Source organism: Prionailurus bengalensis, chromosome D2 (assembly GCF_016509475.1).
Source record: "Prionailurus bengalensis isolate Pbe53 chromosome D2, Fcat_Pben_1.1_paternal_pri, whole genome shotgun sequence".
Lineage (NCBI taxonomy): Eukaryota > Metazoa > Chordata > Mammalia > Carnivora > Felidae > Prionailurus > Prionailurus bengalensis.
The window spans coordinates 43,546,853-43,567,591 of record NC_057351.1 but is presented as its reverse complement, the minus strand read 5'-3'; the positions used below and the strand labels follow the sequence as shown (position 1 = coordinate 43,567,591).

At 47.9% G+C, this 20,739-nt stretch overlaps 1 protein-coding gene across 2 annotated transcripts in view; it reads left to right on the top strand.

The window, feature by feature from the left end:
• GRID1 (glutamate ionotropic receptor delta type subunit 1) overlaps positions 1–18,426 on the top strand; it is a 699,728-nt gene extending 681,302 nt beyond the window's left edge. The window contains exons 15-17 of one of the 2 annotated variants that reach the window (XM_043596766.1): positions 5,194–5,434; positions 5,694–5,784; positions 15,418–15,529. In XM_043596766.1, the coding sequence (XP_043452701.1) occupies positions 5,194–5,434; positions 5,694–5,783 (331 nt within the window). In that variant the 3' untranslated portion in view covers position 5,784; positions 15,418–15,529. Of the gene's footprint in view, positions 1–5,193; positions 5,435–5,693; positions 5,785–15,417 lie in introns of both variants that reach the window. The other variant, XM_043596765.1, reaches the window with a different exon arrangement.
• Positions 18,427–20,739: the final 2,313 nt, after the last annotated feature.

Below are 20,739 nucleotides of genomic sequence, written 5' to 3'. Positions count from 1 at the left end.
GAGAGGCTATTCTAGAAGTGGAGGAGGGCAGAGGAAAACAGCTGATCAGAACCGGGAGGCCAGGGAGGGCACCTAAGGCCTGAAGGGTGAGTAGGAGGTAGCCAGATAGGCCCAGTAATTTAAAATTAAGTGAATAATTAATTGGATCTAAGAAGGGCCCAATACTTACTTATTATTATAAGTTTTAGGAAGTTCTAAAATTGGCTTTCAGTGGGAAAAGTCAGTGTGGGAAGAGTCAATGTGGTCTTGAAAAAAAGTGTGGTCAGAGAAGCAGATTGACTGCATATTCACGTGCACATGGGCTGAGGGGGCAGACGCTATCTGCTGGGGCAGGCAAGGGACCTGCCTCCTCCCCATCCTCCCCAGATCAGCCTCCTGGTAATTAATACTAGCAAATGGTAGGGGAGGGCGGGGGTAAGAGGGAAGGAGGGCTTTATAGGCCTGGGTATTCTAGCCTAAGCAAAGGCACATGGATACCCTCCACCAGAAGTGAAACCTTGTGTCTAGTTTGTGTTGGCCTATTAAGCTTCCTATGTAATTTGCTGGTGGGAGTCCATCCCTTCTTGAGCCTGGTCTACTCTAGACCCTTGGGCATGATCAAGTTTCCAAGTGCTCAATCTGGACATCTGGCCAGCTTCCTTGAGAAAAAAAGTCTGTCATCAACACCCTGCTTTTACTGCCAGAAAACTTATCTTAGTCTTTGACTAGGGGTCTTGGCCTTACCAGACAAGGTGAAAGTGAGGAGCATTGGTGAGCTCAGTGGCCTGCTCACTGGGGCTCCTATTCCTAAGGACATCTGTGCCTTGGGCCCATCACCCACACATGTCTGTGAGGTGACATCCTGGTGAGTGAAGAGGGCAAGACTAAGGAGCTTAGAGAGGAATCCCAAAGGACAGGCTATCTTGGTCCACCAAAATCCAAAATAGCAGATGTGTCCAAATGAAAAAGCTGGCATGGTACCTAGGCTTAGGGGCAACACCAGTTGACTGGTAAACACAGGCATCCCAGCACTGAGGATAATCCATTTGGAGGGGCGAGAGTTGTTAGAGGTCATTCATTTAACATCCTGAAGTTCAGAGAGGGTCACTCATCCAGCTCCTGGCAGAGTTGGGAGGAGAGTGCATATTAAGTCTCTGTGTTGCAGCCTCTCTTGGGCTGAAAGCATCCCCCCTCCCCTACCTGGGCAGATGGGTATCTACTTAGAAGGAACACTCTGACCTCAGGTCGTCAATGTACTACTGCCAGTGGTTCTTTGAGAGGCTCTCTGTTGTATGATGCCTACAGAACCATGAGCTGCCTCTAGTTGGGGCATGCCTGAGAGGAGGAAGGGGGCAGATCCAGGAAGCAATGCACTATGCCATTTACAGGAAAAAAAAGGCCTCATAGAAATCACAGATCCCGGTCTTATCTGGAACTGCTATAACTTTCTTTCCCTTCATCCTGGAAACTAAGTTGTTTCCTTGAATATGGATATACACCCTTGCTTTGGCAGAGGACAGGTTCTTTTTTTTTTTTTTAATTTTTTTTTCAACATTTATTTATTTTTGGGACAGAGAGAGACAGAGCATGAACGGGGAGGGGCAGAGAGAGAGGGAGACACAGAATCGGAAACAAGCTCCAGGCTCTGAGCCATCAGCCCAGAGCCTGACGCGGGGCTCGAACTCACGGACCGCGAGATCGTGACCTGGCTGAAGTCGGACGCTTAACCGACTGCGCCACCCAGGCGCCCCCAGAGGACAGGTTCTATAGACCGTGCCTTCTAAGTGTGTATGGCAGGGTTGAGTGCTGTAGCCTGTTTGTGGACCATGGCATGCAGGGCAGGCATTCAATAAATGTTTAACAACCTAATAGCCATTTATAGAGCACCTACTGTGTAGCAGGCTCCCCAACTATTGACCAGAGGAAAGCACCTGCAATTATATCTCTCTGGAAAATAGAACAACTGGCTTCAGGAAGTGGCTATTATCGCTCCGGCTTACTCATAAGCAGGAGTATAGATTATTATGGTGTGCATTAGTTTAGCTTTGTTCTAGGACTCATTTTGTGCCCGTGACTTGTTTTATCTTTCCTCTGTTGCTTACATGTTTAAATTTTCCTTTTGATTTGTTTGTTTTTACTTTATTCTATGTTTCCCTATAAATTGCCTTACATTCTTCCTGGAATAATATTTGGCATAAAAATGCATACAATTAAAAGGAGCAGGAAGAAGAGAAGCATCGGTAGAACTAAGCAGCCTGCTTGATGTTGCAGTCAGTGAGCAGAGGAGTAAAAATCAGACCCTACAGCTATGCTCTGGCCAGAGTTTTGTGGTCCCATAGACCAGAACCTAACTCTCAGAGAGCCCGCTGACTGCACTTAGCAGCCTGATTATCTGGAAAGAGCATGGCCTCCTGGGTCAGCACGCCCCAGCTCTGAAGAGTAATCTTGCCACTTTCTAATTGCAACCATGAACAAGTCATCTAGATGCCAAGCCTCAGGTCTTCAAGATGTAAAACTGATTCACTAAGAACTACTTTTCAGGCTGCTAGGAGGATTACAACAATGGGAAATGATCAGTCCCTACTATGTTCTCAATAAAAGGCAGTGCATGTCAGTACTGGACTGGATAGGGCTGCTGGTCAACATGGCCATCAGACTGTGCAAATTTTACCAGCTTTTATGGAGCTCTTATTACTTGCCATATCTTGAGCTGAGTGGTGCCCATGTGTCCCTTTTCCATTTTGTCACAGTCATGCTGTGGTAGGAGTTGTTATGATCTCAGATTTTAGTAATAAGGGCACTGAAATTGAGAGGTTGCATACCATGGCTAGTGTGATGGCATGGTCTGTGTTTGCATGATGTCCATCAGAGCAGAATCTGTGCTAAATACAAAGCTCTGCTGTCTCTCCTCAGCGAGCCATTAGTCTACCCATGAGTCTTCTCAAAGCCCTGAGGTCCTGCATATCCAGCCCTGGGGTTCCTATAACTGCCAGGAGGCCCAGCTTATTCAGACCTGCCAGCATAGACTTAAATAGTGGCCTTTCAGCATGAACCAGTGGCCAGCTTCCGTAACATGTCCAGTGCCATACAGAGGTATGGGACACTGAAGCTGCCCAGGTGATCATGGGATGTGCCATGTGAGATATCTGTGATGCTCAATGGCATACCGAGCACAAGCCCAAGGCGCACAGGTGCACATGTCAATCATGCATTTATCTCAATGACCAAGTCCCTACAGGCACAGCGGCATATTAAGTCTTTTGTGCTGACTTGTGTCCTTGGCTCTTAACAGACATTATCTCATTATCTCACCATGGCCATTTTAGTTTAGATTAGTTTTCATGATTCAATTAATATGTTCATACACATATTGATGCAGCCAACATCCATTGATGGCCCAAGTTGTGCCGCCACTCTGCTTGCTCAGGAGAAACCATGGAGAGTAACACACAGCCCATCCTGAAGGATCTACTCACCTATTGGGGTCGTGTATCTATCTTGCAAAGATGAGCCAGCCAAGGTTAAGCAGGAGCAAGTCACTTGTTCCGTGATACCCAGCTGAGATCTGGTGCCTCCATCCCCTGCTTCTTGTACTGAGCCAAGCTATTCACAACCTATGAAAGGCCATGCTATGCTGGGTCCATGATGGTGAAAGGTCAGAGGACCCCCTCTGGGCTGTCACCTTCCTTCTCCAATAGCCACAGCCCATGCATGCATGCACAGCCCATAGACCTCAGCCTCAGCTTATGGTCACAGGTGGCCTGCAATGCAGGTCCAGGGCAGAGACTGCTCAACTGGACAGTTGGAAGTGAGCTTCTCCTGGCTGTACAGAACCACTTCTCCTGAACTGTGTACACCCAGAGAGCTGAGAATATGGGCTCAGAGAGGTCACGGCAGGTGTTATCACCTGGATATATCACCACGCACCAGGCTGAAAGAGTCTCCCTCCCCACATGGAAAAGCTTGGGTATGAGGAGGCTGGGGACTACCAGATACTACTAGCTCACTGTTCAGACCACTGGATTACAGAGGGAGTCCATAAAATGCCACAAGAAGGAAAACCACCATCCAAACACCTGCATGGGGACTACAGGAGCCCAGGGGTTTGCCCCACCTTGGTGATCAGGATGGAATCCAGACTCCCTCTCATACCCTCTCAGAACCGACATTCTCAGCTCTTCCTGCTTTAGCTTCTTCTCCCACCATCTTCCTCCTCACCCATCACTCTCCAGCCTCAGTGGCCATATTTTAGCATCTCAGACATGCTGAGCACTTAGCCCAGACAAGACTTTCAAGCATGGCTGTAGTTTTTCCTTCTTGTTGAATGCCATCCCTGCCAACCACAAAGTGAATTTGGCAAGATATTTCACCTCTCTGTGCCTCCATTTCCTTCTGTATAAAAATAGGAGAATGGAAGGAACCATCTCAAAGGGTTGAAGTGACAATTAAACACTATCTGTCAAGCACTTAGCATATATCCTGGCACATAGAATATGCCAGACAAGTGTGAGCTATTTGATGACTAACCTTCCTTCCAGTGGCAGCTTACCTGTCACTTCCTTGATGAGGTCCTCCCTGTAACCCCCCTGGTCTGGACACCCACCCAGTGCACCATTTCTTAGCACCTGTGCTTTCACGTCATGGTATTGATCACCGCTTCGGTGTCTACACTGATTGCTCTAATTGTTTCAAGGTCCATGTATGTGTCTCTGGACTGCACCCTCAGCAGTGTTGAACATCACACATAGCGCAAGGCAGATACTCCTCAAATCGAATGAATGAATGAGTGATTTGGGGAATCCTGGTGGGAGAAACTTACAATGGATTGAAGGTTTAAAGAAAGCATTTTTGTAAGTCCACAGTCCAAATATTGCCTCGTCCAGTTCTATATTTTCCTATTTTATCCCCAGAGCTTGCCCCCAGTCCCATGGGAAGGGTCCTTATGTGCTTGCTATTGAACTTTATCCATGGGCAGTGGTAGGAGGGGGCATCGAGACTTTTAAGGAGAAAGACAAACCTGATGTGTATTTTGGGAAGAGCACTCTGTCTCACAGTGGGAGAATGGATTGGGGAGGGAAAAATTGGGACAGAATAAGAGCCACCACGGTTCAGCGTGGTCTGTGGAAGGGCCAGCATGGTGGGGAAAGGGCCAAAGCCCCCATGACCACACTGATGAGGCCGGTGGCTGTGGCTCATGTGGATTGTATCTTGCAGGATCCTGGAGTTGCAGGACACTGGGGACCTGGACGTGCTCAAGCAAAAGTGGTGGCCTCACATGGGCCGCTGTGATCTCACCAGCCACGCCAGTGCCCAGGCCGACGGCAAATCCCTCAAGCTGCACAGCTTCGCTGGGGTCTTCTGCATCCTGGCCATCGGCCTCCTCCTGGCCTGCCTGGTGGCCGCCCTGGAGTTGTGGTGGAACAGCAACCGGTGCCACCAGGAGACCCCCAAAGAGGTCCGTGCCCTGAGTCCTGCTTCTCCTTTCTGCATCCTAGAGGCAGGAGAGTCATACTGGGCCACTCGGCGGGCGGTTTTCTTCCAGTTAGTATTTACCGAAGTCACTTGTCTAGAGGCGGCAGTGTTTTATTTGGGGGATGGTATCATTGTTTTACTTTGATTTTAAAGCAAGAGAACAAATGTAGGGGATGTTTTTATGCTTGAACAAAGTGCCAAGGCACCAGCCATGGCCACTAAAGTCCTGTATTTATCTATAGAGCGGGTACAGCATGAGCAGCGCCAGAGAGCCCTTCCCCACCCTGCCCCGCCCATGTGCCTCCACCCTGACCTGGAGAGACCAACTGTAGGGTAAGAGAGGAGATCTCATTCCTTCTTGGTTCTCTTTGCCTTCACATCAAGGGCCACAGGGCTCTGCTCTTCCAGCATGCAAGTAGGGCCTGGCCCCCGCTTCCCCTCCCATCGCCCCTTCTCCCCTTCCCTTCCCCCTCCGTATAGGGCCCGGCCTTGCCCATGTTCCTCCAGGAACACCCAGCACAGGGAACTTTGTGGCTCTGTCCAGACTTCAAGTTCTGGCACAAAATCCCTCCTTATGTGTGCCAACCACAAGCTGATTCTTTCCACAACACTTCCTTCTGTTGGGGTTTTGTTCTTCTTTGAGTCCATTTTTTTATATGAAGCCTCCACCAAGGGACCCTGGAGCCAGTTCCCCTAAGGGAGGGTGGCAAGGAGTGCCATTTGGGGATGATCTGTGCCAGCGGAAACCTACACACAGGCAGGGAGACATAAGCCGAGCCACTGGATTGCAGGGCTGTCCCTCTGTGCTGCCTATACCTCAGCTTCTTCTGAATTCTAATCAACAGATTATGTTGCTACAAACAGGTGTAAATTTCAAACAAGATGCAGCAAAGTAACCAGCGCCAAATCCAGAAAGGCAGTGTCGCCATGGCCACCATCTCTGCAGCGTGGAGAGACTGGTTGGCCATACCCCATATCAGTCTGTAATGGAGCGCCTGGCAAGGTGGGGGTGAGGACAGACTTTCCATTCATACCAGGCAGCAAGCTCTCTGTCATCACACTTAGTTTTTGCTGGAAGGATCTTGCCATTTGATTCAGCATGTTGGAAATGTTCTGGGGACATCCATCTTCCTCATCTGCCTTCTGTGTGCTTCCCTGCAAGGAAGTGCAAAGTGGAAAAGGCCTGGGTCTCCCATGGCCTCAGTGCTTCTCTGGTCACCCCTGGGCCACGGGTGAGAAGGAAGGAGGAGACTTAAGGGAAAGCCACTGAAAGGAACAGTTAATTGTTCTGCTTGAACTTCTTTTGCTCCTGGAAATTTTTTTGTGAAGAAGTCATTGGGAGGGACTGTGAATTATTCCGATGAGTAGTTTTTAGGAAAGTCTGCATATACATCCCCTTACCAGCCTCAAGTCTATATGTACAGAAGGCTCAGCATGTAACCAGGGTAGGGTGGTCCTGGAGCCATCCCCAGTGGGACAAGGGAAGACAAGATCCCATTGCATTCATTCTCCATATTGTTTGGTTTGGGTTTGTTTTTTTTCCAGACCCAATCAGCCACAGCCTGACTTCTCAGTGCACATGCCCTTGGGTCAGGGGAGCAGGAGAGGCTCTCTGGGTGGGTGAGCATCTCCCTGTCATGGAAGTGCTGACCTGGGATGGCATGGGCAGAGTGGGTGCCCAAGAGAAACAGGCTCTGCCCTCCAGAATGTCCCGTATGAACTAGGTGCAGAGAGAGGCCATTCTTCCTTTGGACAGGACAGTCTCATCTGCTTCTGAGCATCATGTCCCTTCACATCCCCTAGTTTAGTGTTTAGTGACAAGCCTAGCCTGGGCAGCCAAAGTGAATGATTAGTGTGTGTGTGTGTGTGTGTGTGTGTGTGAGAGAGAGAGAGAGAGAGAGAGAGAGAAGGGAGAGGGGAGAGAGAGAGAAGGAGAGGGGAGGGGATTGATTTTTGGAGAGATATAGAAGTGAAAGAGAGAAATACAGAGAAAAGACCAGGAGACCAAGAAATGACCCAGCTGTGAGGAACAGCTCTCTTCTTGTCAGCAAAGCATTCTGTCTTCTCCTCTGGCTTCTGCATAAGCCCAGAATCTGAGGCATAAGAGAGAATGAAATACATTGGTCCTGCCTAGAAAATGTGGAAGTTTCTGCACCTGCTCCCAACTTGCTTCCAGATAGGAATGAGGACCAGTGAAAAGACAGGTTGCAAAAGCATGGTAGCTGCCTTTCCTCCAGCCCCTTCTGGTGTTGCTAAGGGTTGCATGATAGAAGAGGGAAATGTTCCCCATCTTTTTTCTGTTTTTATGAGTTTCTGATTTTCAAATGAAATTTCTCCCTCTCTCTTCTTCCTTTCATAAATATATGCCTGTGGGGGAACAGTCCATGTCCCCAGGGGGCTTACCTCTGCAGGAGCAGATGTGGCAGAGAGGTTGACCAAAGCAGCCTCCATTGATCAAGGCTATTCTCAAGTGAGCAGAGGGTACCATGGATGTACTGAGGGGCACCCAGCCCAGCCTGGGGTCATAGGGGGGCAGGGGTATCAGTTAGTGAAGAGTTCCTCCCAGTTAGTGAAGTGTTGAAGGGTTGGTACAGATCCTAGAGCTGGAGGTGAGATTGGAAGTTGCCTTTCGTGCAGGGTGAACAACATGGAGGTAAACAGTCATCACACCTCCTGGAGCTGTGGGGGCTGGAGTGTCGCCATCAGCAAGGGGATGTGAGTGGAGGACGCTGGATCAGGGAGCAGGGACTTGCTCTAAGGGACTTGGATGTCAGGCCAAGTGGTTGAGCCCTCATCATGGAGGAATAAGAACCAGGAGGGGGTTGAAACAACAGGATATTAGAAGCATATCTTTCAAACCTTCCACAAATATTAACGGTATTTAATCCAGAACCACTTTGTGTTACTGGTTGGCTGTGTTTTATGGAGCAGCATTCTCAATTAGGTGAGAGTGTCTGCTTTACCTTAGAATGCTTCATTTTGGGGCACTGGCTGTATTTCTTAAGAGCCAGAAACCTGTCTTTGGGTGTAGTTCTAGTTGTGTTTAATGGCTTGTGCTAAGATGTCTTCAGACTTTAGACACCTACTTGAGGAAGAGTAGTAATGTGCGTTCAACCCCTTAATATTCATGTGGATTTGAGCTCGTATTTTTTCTAAGGAATCAGACTATTATGTAGTTACTCAGTGCAGGTGAGTGCAGCAGACTCTGTGGTTGCAGTAAAGAGCCACCCTCTAGATTTATGGGGGAAGTGGAGCCATTGCTCTAAGAATAAAATATTCATGAAATAAAGATGAGAACCGCACAAATGGGAGATGACATGAAGAGTGAGGGATGAATCATCTGTCACTGGGCTGGGAGCTTGGAATGTTTGTGCTTCCTGCCTTGCCTGCCCTCCCCACCCCGTCCCTGCTTCCGTCACAGACAGGAGCTGACAGAGGCCAGGGTGGCCGGGCAGCAGCGACAGAGTAGCAGCCGGCAGGCCAGCTGCTGTCTGTGTGGCCGGGAAGCACACGCCTGCTCTCCGTGGAGGATTTGTGGCAGGGGACACCCCCTTTGGCTCTGCACCCTTCTCTGCCTTCACTCCTCTGATGCTTCTTCCAACTCCATGTAGAGATTTTTCTCTCCTGTATGTTTCCCCTCTTCCTTTATGCCAACCTCACGGGGTTGCTCTGAGGTTCAATGAGGGAAGGTGTGGAAAGTGCCATAAGCGGCACCTGCCCATGGGACATGCTTGGCGAATGGCGGCCAAGGCCCTATTCCCTCCCAAGGACCTTGTGATGGGCAGTAAGGGGTGTGGGGAGGACAGTTCACATCTTAGGGCACCTTCTCTGTGCCAGAAAGATTACATGTTATCTTCTTAACTCTCCTGATTGCCTTCAAGAGCATTGGAGGAAGACATCTTTGGCCCTGGAGAAATGAACGGCAGAATGGGCAGGGACAGAACTGGGATATGATTGCTGTGTCTGCCACTGGGCCTTCCATGGGGTGTGTGCAGGAGCAGGGGTTCCTGCCTGACATTTGCCAGAGGATTTGGGGAATTAAAAGTGTAGCTTGGGCTTTTTTCCTTGAGCCAGGATGCCAGCTCCTAGCGAGGCATTGACATCCTCTGCACCCCAGTTTGTCTCTTCGGCCACAAACTGAGTCTGGCCCAGTGGCTACACTCCTGATATCAGACCTCTTAGCATGAGGGTAAGGATAGCAAGTGTGCATTTAAGCCCTTATCCCAAGACCTATTAGCAAGAAGAGAGCGAATGCTTATCTTACACCAATGTGTATCTCAAAAGCAGCTCAGACATCACTCCCCTCTGTAAAATCTCCCCTGCTCACCTCTATGGGCTGCTTCCCTGGGTGTATGCACTCATGCTGGCTGATTCCAAATTGCTGCTAATGGTTTACTTGCCTATCCCTGCTTGGAGTCTGTTGGCACTTCTCCACCTCCGCATTGCCATCACTTTGCCCAGTGTCTGGAACAGTGGAGCCTCTCGTTAAGAAGTGATGAATATAGCCGAAGTATTGAGCACCTTCTACATGCCAGGGACCAAGATGGATGCTTTACCAAGAACATTAGCTCATCTGGTAGTAGGAGCTCAAAAGTGTTTATCGAATGAATGAACCAGTCTGGGCTCCTATAAAGAAAACGTTATTAATGTTAAATTGTTGTGTAATCATTTCAGCTGGATCAATGACTTTCAGTTCTGGCTGCACATCAGAGGTGATTAATCCTGGAGGTTTTTAGAAATACAGATGCTTGGGCTCCATTCCCCAAAGGGTCCTATTAGGTAGATCTGAACAACTGTAGTTTCTAAGAGTTCCACATGTGCTTCTGACATCCTGTCAAGGATGAAAACCACTGGTCTACACAATCCTCTCAAGGGGAAATTGGGAACACACAGCTTGGCATAGTTGGAAAGAGCCCAGGTTTTGGAGGCAGGTAGATATGGACTCTGATCCTGATGCTCCACTTAGCATGAAGTAGTGTGACTTTGAGCGAATCTCTTCACCCTTAGCCTCAGTTCACCCCATGTACACCTGCTGCTACCACGTATGATGGGAGATGTCCATCAGCTCTCTCTTCTTTTTGCCCTCCCCTATGGAATCTGTGACAGAATCCATCAGAACTGTTTCCCAATGATGCTCTGAAAACTGTCCATCATCTCTTGAGACCACTTCATTAACTGCTCAATTTCTTTGCTCTTACCTAGCCACTACTTTCAGACCTCCAGACCAGTCCTTTAGGGCTGGGCAAGTCTTTAGAGCAACACTTAAGAAGTTCGTATTGATGGCGTTTTCCCCAGCCATTGGGTCTCATTTACAACCCGGTTGGTGTCAGTGGTAATGGGAGAACACCTCTACAACCATCCCAGTCAGGTGTGAAGTCCCCTGTCCCATTTTGTTCCTGCTCAACTTAAAGTAAAAGCCATTGGACACCAAACAAAGCCTGTTCTAACGAGTCCCATGTGTAACTGGCTGTTACATAGATGATAGTTTAGTTAATTACCATTTTCCAGTACACTGAATTATTTCCACGTTGGTGAACAGCGGCTTAATTACAGAACTTTATCTCTCTGCAAGACAATGCCTGGGAGAGGGTCTCCAGTAACCTCTTTTGGTGCATCTGTCATCATGTTTAATATGAGGTGAGAAACACAGAGCTGGAATTCAGCCGGATTTGTGGATAAGTGCAGTCCGTGGATTTTATGTCATATTCAGGGATGTTTGACTAGGTCAGTTACCTACAGTAAATTAATGAAGACAGCAGCAAGTTTCCGTACGGTTGAACACCAAAAACTTGGGATAATGAGGATGTAAACTGATGTAGTTCACATAAAAAAGTCCATTATTTGAATTTGCATAACATAATAGAATGTCCCATTTTGTCTAAAATATAGATAATTATTCAAATCACTCCTGCCTCTTTTCTTGAGCAGGTGGATTATTTCTGCCTCCTCGTTCCTTGGCCGGGGACTACTGGAAATGACTTAGTGTGTGCTAAATCTGTGGCCCCAGGTGATCCAAGACAATTCTTCCAGGCTTTACCGTACAAGGTGGTTTTCTCCAGTTTTCTGCACTTCAGATCTGACCTCTAGACGGCGGAAGAAGCAGGCAGCTTAGAAATAGATTGGAGGCTCAAACAGACTACCTGTGTTGGGGGGTGGGGAGGCATTTCTCATGAGTTTTTCTCATTTTCTGTCCAGTTGAACAATCAAATATGGGCAGGTCACGATGCCCCCTTGTTCTTCTGGGATTTGTTTTGTGTTGGAGCTAGCTACCAGCAGTAACAGAATTTGAATAGAATGAGGTCTCACTGGTGCAGAGAGGATTAATTACTTCACTGCCATTTGGGGTGGGAAGGTCTCCCAGGAAAGTCTGTTCAGTTGGTGTGGACGTTTTCTCTGTGTCCTGACGTGGAAAGGTTATAGGCTAATGACTAACCTCAATTGGAAGCTGACACTCACTGCACAGCTTTACAGTCCTTGGAACTGCTTCATTTGTCCTTAACTTGAGGCAAGAAGAAACATATATGGATTTAGGAAACTATATTCAAGCTCTTTCCTCCAAAAGTACTGATTCTCAGGTAATTGGGCTGTAGCCACACCTATGCTCTGGGCTCATTTGTATTCTAAATGCTTTGGTAGTACCAGATCAAGTCCTCACAGCTGTGATTTATTATGCTAGATTGGTGCCTAGTCTCAACCACTTTTATAATTCCATCCCCTGAACCTCTTCTGCCTTATACTTCCTGGGTGAAGGATTTCATCTCAGAGACCTCCTTTGTTCACATTTTTCTTCAGAGTATTTTGGGTTGTTGGTCTTCCCCCAAAGCTCTCCTTCTGTTTTGTGGCCCTGGCATTCGATAGAGAGGGCTCCTTTCACTTTGTCGCCACTCTCAACTCTCTGCCTTCCTGTGGTCTTCTTGGACAGGAAGTTCTCTTTTCTCTATCTCTAGACCCCTGCAAAATGGGGAGCATCTCCTGAACACTTTCTGAGAAAAAGGGTCATACCCTTTCTTTTAACTGCCAGAGTGAACAGGACTGGGACCAAGATACTTGCCTTCCCCTCCAAATTAGTCCACTTTTAAATGTGACTTCTTCGTGTCCCCAAAAGGATTATTAGAGCCCTGGAAAGAAAATCTAAAGGAGGAAATGGTGAGATCATGCAACTAACCCGTTCTTCCAATGATCCCAGGTCCATTGGTCATCGGTTTTTCTTCAGTGGAAACTGAAGACTTTGCCAGCAGGGACAGCTGGCTATCAAGCCTTCTCCAAGCTTTGCTGTCTGCAAAGAGAAAGGAAGGTTCTATTATGAGACCCTAAAAGTTTCTGAAATTCTCTCTCAACTAATCCAGCTACCAGGATCTCTGATACTTGTCTTCTGCCCTCCCCATATTTTGAAATGAAAACAGCCTATAGATGCAGATATTTACCAACACAGCTGTGGCACTGAGTTTGGCCAGTGGAGATGACAGATTTATCTGTCCCAGAGTTTATCAGGGGCACACAGCAACCATGAGAAGGCTGGAGAAGCAGGATGGGTGGTGGGCAGGAGTCAGACTTGTCCAGAGAACCTGGGGGTGGGGGGGCAAGATCTAGGAGGACAGTCATGGAGCAGAAAGTTTGTTGAAGTACTATTGCATTATTGGATGGACAGTCAACTCTTTTCTGTCTCTTTATCTCTTTGTTCAGGATTCAGTTCATTCCTATTGTCCTTGTTTGCATAGTGGTCCTTCGTCTTAGCTACAGGTGGGCAGGGCACCTTCCAAACTGTTATCCAGTGAGAAGTAATTCCCTCAAAGCAAACAGACCATGGTCTTAGGAAGGGATAATTGATGCTTGGTGGTCTTAAAACAGCCAGAGACTACTATAGCAGTTTAAAAAACTATTTAAAATGGTTTCATGTGCAAGACTAACAACAAAGCAGATAAAACAGAAAGAAAAAGGCAAAGTTGTACAGAGCTGGGTCAGCATGTTGTAAGGTAATTAAGAGAACTTGAATTCAGTGTCTTGTAGTTTTTTACAGCCTTAAAAGAGTCAGTGAAAGACATTGCATGCATTACATTTAGTCAGGTTAAGTCAAGGCCTGGTAGTCTCCAGCCCCTTTCCCTGATTTTACCCAGGACATTCGCCACCCAGTGGTGTCCTCAACTTGGAGCTGGTTTCCCGGCATCAGTGAGCTGAACTCAGCTGTGTGGGGCTTCAGATCCCTGGAATGTCGGCTCTGCCCATGGAGCTATGCCAGTGAATTCTGATGTTGTTCCATCTATGATATGGAGCCATGCCCCATAGTACCTTCCATCCTCAAATCAGTTGGCTTTCTTATTCTCAGGTCTCCTCTTGGCCTGGGATGAGTTTCTTATTTTCTTGTGGGGGTTGTCAGTTTTCTTTGTCTGTGAAAGGTTCTGGAAAAGGCAGAAGCCAATGTCTGACTACCAGTCTTGAGCTCAGCAGAGGTGTGGAGAGAGCAGTGGCCCTGCCTTCTCCACACCAGGGGCCACTGAGAACAAGGAGTAAACTGCAGAGGCAACTTCCTTGCCTGAGGAAGGCTGGGTTGAGACTTCATGGGGGTTAGCAACCCATGGGAGAGGGGCATTCACACCAGCTACTCAGGGTGGCCTCTTCCTGGGGAAGATCCTCTCCCACCAGCCTCCTAGGAGCTCAGAACAGCCACTGGAATTGCCCCGTAGATTTGTGTGGTTCCTTCTTTTATCTTTTGAAAGCCCGTTGAGGGCCTTTACATCTGTGGTATTTCTAACTGCCCTATAAGATGGGCCTGGGTCAGGCTCCTCTCTCTACTCTACGGATGTCACCATTAGACAGCCTGTGGTGTTCCATCTCAGAGCAGAGCTTTGACATGGTATTTCTCTAGGAGTTTGACATCAGGGAAGCATGGGTGGTAGGCATGACCTTGCCTGTCACATTGGCACTCATGCTGCCGAAAAATAGGAGTGGAACTTTGAACCTCATTGGGGAGCTGGCATGGGTCCTTTGTGGACACCTGGTCTTATGCCCCACCTCAATGGGGGGAACTGAGCAAATAGAGTACCTCATCTTTGTCTTTTAGGAGCTTTCAAGCAGTTTGGCCCCCTTGATTTATTTTGATATTGTAGACAAAACATCAAGTTATTTAAAGTGAATTTTATTCTCTTTCTTAAGCTCACAAATAAACAGAACCATTTCCTTGCCACCATTTACATTATGGAGAAAGAGTTGAGTGTCAGGGTCACCCTCTTGGCTGTCTCTACATTCTTGATACTGGGAAAGTCATCTAAGCCCTGCAAAGACCCATTCTTTACCATCTCCACCATCTTCCTCATCCAGGAACCAGCCCCATGGGCCTTGGAGACAAGGACATGCCTGCTTTCTGGCATCTCTGGAGATGGAGAGAACAAGGGTTTTAGGGTGAGCCAGGCCCCCACTTCCTGCTTCAGCGTTCCCTTGCTGCCTCTGCCATTCACAAGGGTGGTGATTCCAGGGAGGTCACTGACCTTCCTGAACCCAAGCCTCCTTTTGTGTCTGATGGGAATGATCACATCAGGCCCTTTGAGCATTATGAACTCTGTGGTAAATACACAGGACACCCTGGGGGCTCAAGGACCAGTTCCTTTTATTCCCACGGGAACTCCCTTCTCCTCCTTCTGTCTCTGCCAGTTCTTCAAGGCATCTTCTCGCAGGGGTTGCCTCTGAGTGTGACCGTGGTTCTAGGCCAAGTGAGGAGGGAAGGTACATGTTGCCAAGGCCTGCTTTCTGGGTGTTTGCTACCTTGGGGCAGTGTCCTAGGCCACCAGTTCCCAGATAACTGAAGTTCACCCAGATGTAGGTGAGGGGGTATGGGAGGAATGGGGGGGCAGTGCTCACCTAGTGTCCACCAGGCTTAACATGCCTAGGGTCTCCAGGCCTCCCAGAGTTTGTAGAAAGCCAGCCTTGGCTCACGTGAGGGCTTGGCCTGACCTTCCTGTGCTTTCCCTCCAGGACAAAGAAGTGAATTTGGAGCAGGTTCACCGGCGCATGAACAGTCTAATGGATGAAGACATTGCTCACAAGCAGATTTCCCCAGCGTCCATTGAGCTTTCGGCCCTGGAGATGGGGGGCCTGGCTCCCAGCCAAGCCTTGGAGCCGACGCGAGAGTACCAGAACACACAGCTCTCGGTCAGCACTTTTCTGCCAGAGCAAAGCAGCCACGGCCCCAGCCGGACACTCTCGTCAGGGCCTAGCAGCAATCTGCCGCTGCCCCTCAGCAGCTCGGCCACCATGCCCTCCATGCAGTGCAAACACAGGTCGCCCAATGGGGGGCTATTCCGCCAGAGCCCGGTGAAGACCCCCATCCCCATGTCCTTCCAGCCTGTGCCGGGAGGCGTCCTTCCAGAGGCCTTGGACACCTCCCATGGCACCTCCATCTGACCGCGCCGCCTGCCCTCCCGCCCGCCCATCCACCCACCCGACCAGCAGAGCTTTTTAATACAAGAAAACAACAACACAAACCACACACACGTGCACACACACACACACACACAAAGACTCTTTCATTTTTCTTGTACATATGTGTAAATAATGACAGAATGGAGTGGGGTAAAAGTGTATTTTGAATATTCCCAATTTTCGAAGTCAGTAAAAAAAAACACAAAAACTGTATGAATGACTTTGTAAATTTTGTTCTATATGAATAAAAAGGCAAATTACTTGTGATCATTCTGAAGTGCCAAAGAAGCCCCCTGTTCCTGGGCCTTTCTGAAGGCAGGAGGGGTGATCAGATAAGGAGCCCCTTCCTGCCGGGGGAGAGGGGAAGATAAGCAGCCAGTCCCTTTAGAGGAGCCCCCAAATGCTGCTTGTTGCCATGTCCCATGGTTTCCTGCCAAGTTCCTCTGCTCCTGGCCCTTGGTTCCTCTTTAACCCTCTCGGGTAGATAAACAGTGAGCCAGCATTGGTCTGACCCCAGGCCACGGGGCTATACGGTGATCAGCTGTTCCTGTCAGCCTGGGACTTAGGAGACTTCCGGGACCTGGGGAGTCCTCTTGTTCACCCACTGCATGATGCAGTGTGCAGTGGGCCCAAGAGAAGCACCCACAATGAGGAGACCATCTCTGAGGGCTTTGATGCTGACATGCTCTAGGGTCATACTATTGGCCTTGTGTTTTTTTTTTGCTTTCTTTTCCTAATTAGAAGAATCAACAAGTGACAGAATGTGGGAGAAGGCAGGTAGGCTCCATCATTGCCTTGGGAGGCTTGGCAGTGGTGGGCTTGTCCTTGTCCATGGGGATAGAGAAATGCTAGCTGTAGTGTGTGGACCAGGTGAGGTGGTGAGACCAGGCAGAGGGAGAATAACCCCTGGGATTTGTGACCTGTGGTTTCGGGTCAAAGGGTTATGGTGGAGGAGTGGAGGGAGGTCCCCTAGGTGAGCAGACCAGTACTCTCGGCAGTGGGCAGTGCTGGGAATAGTTTGTTCAGATAGGAAGGAGCCTTGGCTCCTAGAGAAGGAGCAGCAGAACTTGGTGTGATGTAAACACAAGTAACTCTTCATCACCCAGGGAACTAACTCCAGAATTAAAGGATGTCTCCAGGTCCGAAACCCTGCAGGCAGTCTGCCAAATGGGGCCAGAACACAGTGTGAGGCCATACTCCCTGCTTTGCCTCCTTCTCCAGACAAGAAGCCTTCAAGCGGTGATCCAGCCAATAGGCAGGGGCCCCTCTCACTGAGATTCCCAGGATTATCCCCAAGCTAAGGAACCTACTGGTAGCTCTGTTCCTTAAGGCTAAAACAGCTAGATAGCCACGCCTCCCTCCCTTGTCTTTCTTGGGACAATTAAACCTTAGAACCAGACAAAGAACCAGTAGGAGCAGAGCAGTTTGAGTAATCTGAGCTGACGACAAAGGTGATTCTGCTCTCCTAACCTGCCAGGATGGTGCACACAGCCCACATTGGGCACCAAGAGGGCTGGGCTCCCCTCCCCATCCCTGGCTGGGCAGTCATCAGGGAGCTGAGAGCCCATCTGTGGTCATGGAACAATACAAAGACTATTGACTGCATCTCCTATAGCCTTGTAGAGTTGTTCCAGAGGTGTATTTATGAGGGTGATAACTAGCCCCGGATTGATTTCTTTCCTGAAGTCCTGACTGACATGATTGAGCAGAAAGGAACGGCTGCATCACATAGTCAGCTAAAAGCACCCTGGAGAGGAGAGTGTTTATAATTATGTTATTTATCTCTGGATGCTGAGAATGGCCTGATGTTAGCGCTACCCAGGCAATCCATTGACATTTCTCCAATCAGAGCGTGGAGAACCAGGAGCTGGGTGCATGCGCATAGTGAAGCCTAGGTGGGCGACAGTTACCCTGAGGAAGAGCAGGCTTCATTTTCTTTCCATCAGCACTTTGGGGGGCCCTGCCCTGGATGGTCAGTTTTTCATATATATCTATTTTTTTAATCAAATTCTGGTCTCACTGCCTTATCTCACTCCCAAGTCTGTTTTTTCCTGAGATGATCTGTCTTCTGGGGTACACCATGGATGTCTTCTTGGACAGCTTTGCTCAGAGTGGGTGTAAGGGAGAAGAGAGAGATGGCAGGTGTGTGTGTGTGTGTGGGTGTGGGTGTGGGTGCATGCGTGTGTGTGTGTGTGTGAGAGAGAGAGAGAGAGAGAGAATACCTTTGAGGAAAAGGCATCCTGATTATTAAAAAAAAAAAAACCTTAACACCTCATGGTGTTATTTATTCTTCACCATGTTTATGTTATTTTTTAAATTTCCTACCCTTGGCATGAGGGGAAATGATTGATATTCAAGTAAGTTCTCAAAAAAAAAAATCCCAACTCAGATTTCTGTGTCAGCTCAGAATGTATCTTTTTTTCATGCTTTGCTCTTTGGATTTATAACTCTGTTTAGACTATTCCATACATTTTAGGTATATTTTGTGCCTTCAGACACTGCAAATAATAATCAGCATTTGGATTAAAGTTGTTTAATAATAAAACTTGACTTTGCTCCCTACCCTCTTCTTCTCTTCAGTGAAGAAATGCTATCTGCTTGTTCCCAGGGAATGCTGGGGTCATGAGCTGAGTTCTGTCCTATTGGCATGGGCAGTGGTGAGAGAGACTTCTCTGACCAAATGGGTCTCAGACATGCCTGGGGGTGGAGGCACACCCTCCTTACCCGGTATATGTCCAGAGTCCCCCCATATCAACCAGGGGGCAACGTGAGGGACAGGCTGAGAAACAATTCTAATTTTCGGTTAACCTAACAATTTCCTATAAAATGTGAGTTATTAGAAAACTCATGGGAGAGAATTTATCCATACTGCATGGAGAAGTGCTCCCATGGCCTCGTGGAGTGAACAACTTCTTGTCAGTTGACTTTGTTTCCTCTCTCATTCCTACACTTCCTCTGACCTCAGATAAGTTGTTTCTCTGTGCTTAGGCCTAAGGGCTAAGGGACTGTCATTGTTTGAGGGACCATGGCATGGCTTTTCAATAGCCAACCCTCAGAGGATGTGTCTGTAGGTACCATTCTCCGATAAATATTAATCTGCCCGGAATCATCAGCATGGGCCCTGGACCCCCCAGATTCATATACTCCCCACCCCAACTTTTTGTATCACAAGGTTCCCCTCTGACTTCTAGGCCTTCCAGGGAGAAGTGGCTCTTCTGTCAGGCTTATACCAAATAGGGCCAACCCAAGGAGTTTGATTTTCATTCTCAAGATCTCAACTTCCAGGAATTGAAAGGATAGCGTCTAGTCCTTGTTCTTGTGCCCCTGCACCAATGAGAGGCATCTCCAAATGCACCAAACGGGTGCAAATTCCAAAGGCTGAGGGGCAGAGAGGCAGAGACCCAGCAGACACTCCCAGATTATCTGAATAGACAGATGGATCCGGACAGCTCTCCCAAAGGCTATGTTTCCTTAAGGAACTGCCCAGTTCCTAAATTCTAAATCTTCCCAAATCTTGCCAAGGTAGAACTAATTCCATATTTAATTTTGTCTTCTCCAGCACTGAAAGAAGACCAAAGACACACCAAGGAAGACAAGATCACTGGGCTTGATGGCCATGATGGTACAGAAGGGATATTTGGTTCCTCTGCTATTTTGGTTCTCATTTAATAATCATAGAGAGGGGCAAGGTCTGGTGGATAACGTGGGGCTTTGCATGACCTTATGCTTCTGAGACGAAGGGGTTACTCATGGGCATCTGCCTTCATTTTCAGTTCCCTTTCTTGGGGAGCTCACGTTTCACTCCCATAGACATGTGCTCATGAATTAGCACCTGTGTCTCAACAAAAGCCTTGTTTTGTGCTCTTAGCTTTGGCAACACGAGATAGACGAAAGTTCCAAGAATTTTTAAGTGACCTTTCCTTAAGGAAAATAAATAATAGATAAAGAGACGCAATAAAAGAGAGCATTTCTGTTCGTAATGTAACATTCCTTATACTGAAAACATTATTTTATTTCACCCCATTAGTTGCTTTTAATAAATTAAATCATGTTAGGTTCTTATTATGCTGACCCTTCATACCTGGAAAGTCCAAATAGGCAACAATTTTCTATGCTAATAACTTTAATTATTATATTCTCCCCCCTCTCCATGGTATGTAGCCAGAGAGATCAGTTATGAAAAAAAAGTGCACAAATTCCAAATAAATCAGGCTAACGGTCCTACAAAAGAGGAAGGAACAATTATCAATGATATCAGTCAGACCTTCCCTCCAGCTTTCATTCTTTCATCTCTGAACCTGACCTTGGGTGCTGAGCCCCAGAGAGAGGAGAGGTTCTCTCCACAACAAGAAAAACTCCTGCTACGGAAATTTGCAATGACCAATGGTCAGGATCTAGAAGAGGGCATACCAGGGTGAGCAACCAAATGTGTCTCAAGGAGGGTTCAGTTGCTGGCAGATTCAAGCATACAGTCATCAGGGCAACCAGATGTCCAAGCTCAGAGGAAAACAAAATATTCACCAACAGCGAGTCTTATCAATACACAAAATAAGTATACACAGGCGCATGTACCCCTGTACACACAGACACTGAGGTCCATATGCGTTAGTTCAGTCACATGTATATAAATTTTGAAAGCACACAAGGCCCTTGGGCAATGCAAGCAGATGAAGTCATGCTCATCAGATGTGGCAAAATAGTCCAGTGGAGGAAAGAGGCTGCTTCAGGGCTGCCCTGCCCAGTGTATGATCTCAATGCAATCAGCCAAGTGGTTCTCTGCAATCAGCTGCTACGGAGGGGGACATGTCTCCTGCAAAGTGGCCTCTCTCTGGCCAGGTGTGTGCACAGCAAACCATCCTCTGCCACCAAACATTT